The sequence below is a fragment of the Pterocles gutturalis genome, unplaced genomic scaffold, assembly GCF_000699245.1.
Source record: "Pterocles gutturalis isolate BGI_N339 unplaced genomic scaffold, ASM69924v1 scaffold21876, whole genome shotgun sequence".
Lineage (NCBI taxonomy): Eukaryota > Metazoa > Chordata > Aves > Pterocliformes > Pteroclidae > Pterocles > Pterocles gutturalis.
The window spans coordinates 4354-5615 of NW_010098361.1; the positions used below are offsets into that span (position 1 = coordinate 4354).

General features: G+C 55.6%; 1 protein-coding gene across 1 annotated transcript in view; it reads right to left on the minus strand.

The window, feature by feature from the left end:
• The window catches only part of LOC104461250 (chromosome unknown open reading frame, human C2orf70), a gene marked incomplete at its 5' end in the record, with an annotated part of 2461 nt that extends 1600 nt beyond the window's left edge, over window positions 1-861 (minus strand). The window contains one exon of the mRNA XM_010072771.1: window positions 749-861. Within this exon, the coding sequence (XP_010071073.1) occupies window positions 749-861 (113 nt within the window). The remainder of the gene's footprint in view (window positions 1-748) is intronic.
• Window positions 862-1262: the final 401 nt, after the last annotated feature.

Sequence of the window (1262 nt, forward strand, 5' to 3'; positions counted from 1 at the left end):
GTGAGAAAGCGTGAGCCAGCCCAGACAGCCCCCGCGGCCAGGGCACAACGCTCCGTGCCCACCCGCCTCGAGAGGAGAAGGCAAAGGGGAAGGTTATCGCTGCCTGCAGCTCCCTAAGGGCAGGGAGCAGTGCTGAAGGATGCAGAGGATGGAGAGGTGCAGGAGGATGCACCCTGAACTTCGAGGTGCACAGTGACAGGAGCAGCGATGGGCACAAGTCACAACACAGGCAGATCCAGCCAGATATATAGAAAAAACCTGAAAGGATTTTATCTGAAGCCCTCTGAATACCACTTGGAGGGGTTGTTTTGGGGTTTTGGTTTGGGGTTTTTTTTTTTTCTTTTTTTTTGTTTTTTTTTCCCCTGGATTGTACACTCCTGTTGAGCCACAGGGATAAAGCACTAGAGGGCACCCACGGATTTCTGCTGGCAGGTGGCTCTGGCTGCTTTTTTTTAAAAAAAAAACCCAAACAAACAACCCACAACATAAAAACAAACAAAACCCCCAAACCCTGGGATTTCTAAGTTGGGAAAAAAGCCTCGATGCCTGGCACACTGCGCACCTATTCTTTCCTTTCGGGTTACTCTGGTTTCTTCTGCTCTCACTTGCTGAGGACAGACGGTTTGGGTGAAGAGGAGGAGGAGGTGTGGGGCTGGCTCTCCCCCAGACCTCTCCAGTTTCATCCCACCAGCCTGAGCGCTGGGAAACAGGTCCCCAGGGACTGTCCCACAGGGCCACCGGTACTCACAGGTCGAGCGGAAGAGGATATCTCTCCTTTTCCTTCGTGGGCAGCACAAAGTAGGGCAGGGGGTACAGCATCCCGCTCTTATCCCGGTACCACCGGCGGTGCTGCTGGCTCCCCTGCAGAGAAAGGCAAAATCAGGGAATCCCAGGATGGTTTGGGCTAGAAGGGACCTTAAAGCCCACCCAGTGCCACCCCCTGCCATGGCAGGGACACATCCATCCAGGCGTTTCGGCACAGCTCAGCGCTCCAAGTTGTGTTTGCAGCAGGATTTCCCTGGGGTTGTTATTGCAAAGCCCATGGCAATAGCCTCCCCCTCCAGCCCTGCAGAGCCCCCGCTCACAGCCCTGCTCCTGAGCAGCCCAGCCTCACGGGCAGGTTAATGAGCAGCACCTGTGATTGCCTCATTAATTGGGCAGTTGCTCCGGGTGCATCCCAAGGTGCTAGCAAGAGATCGGCCCCACCGGGGGCAGGCATGGGGCAAACACTACTCAGAGCAGGGGCTCCTGCAGCTGATGCT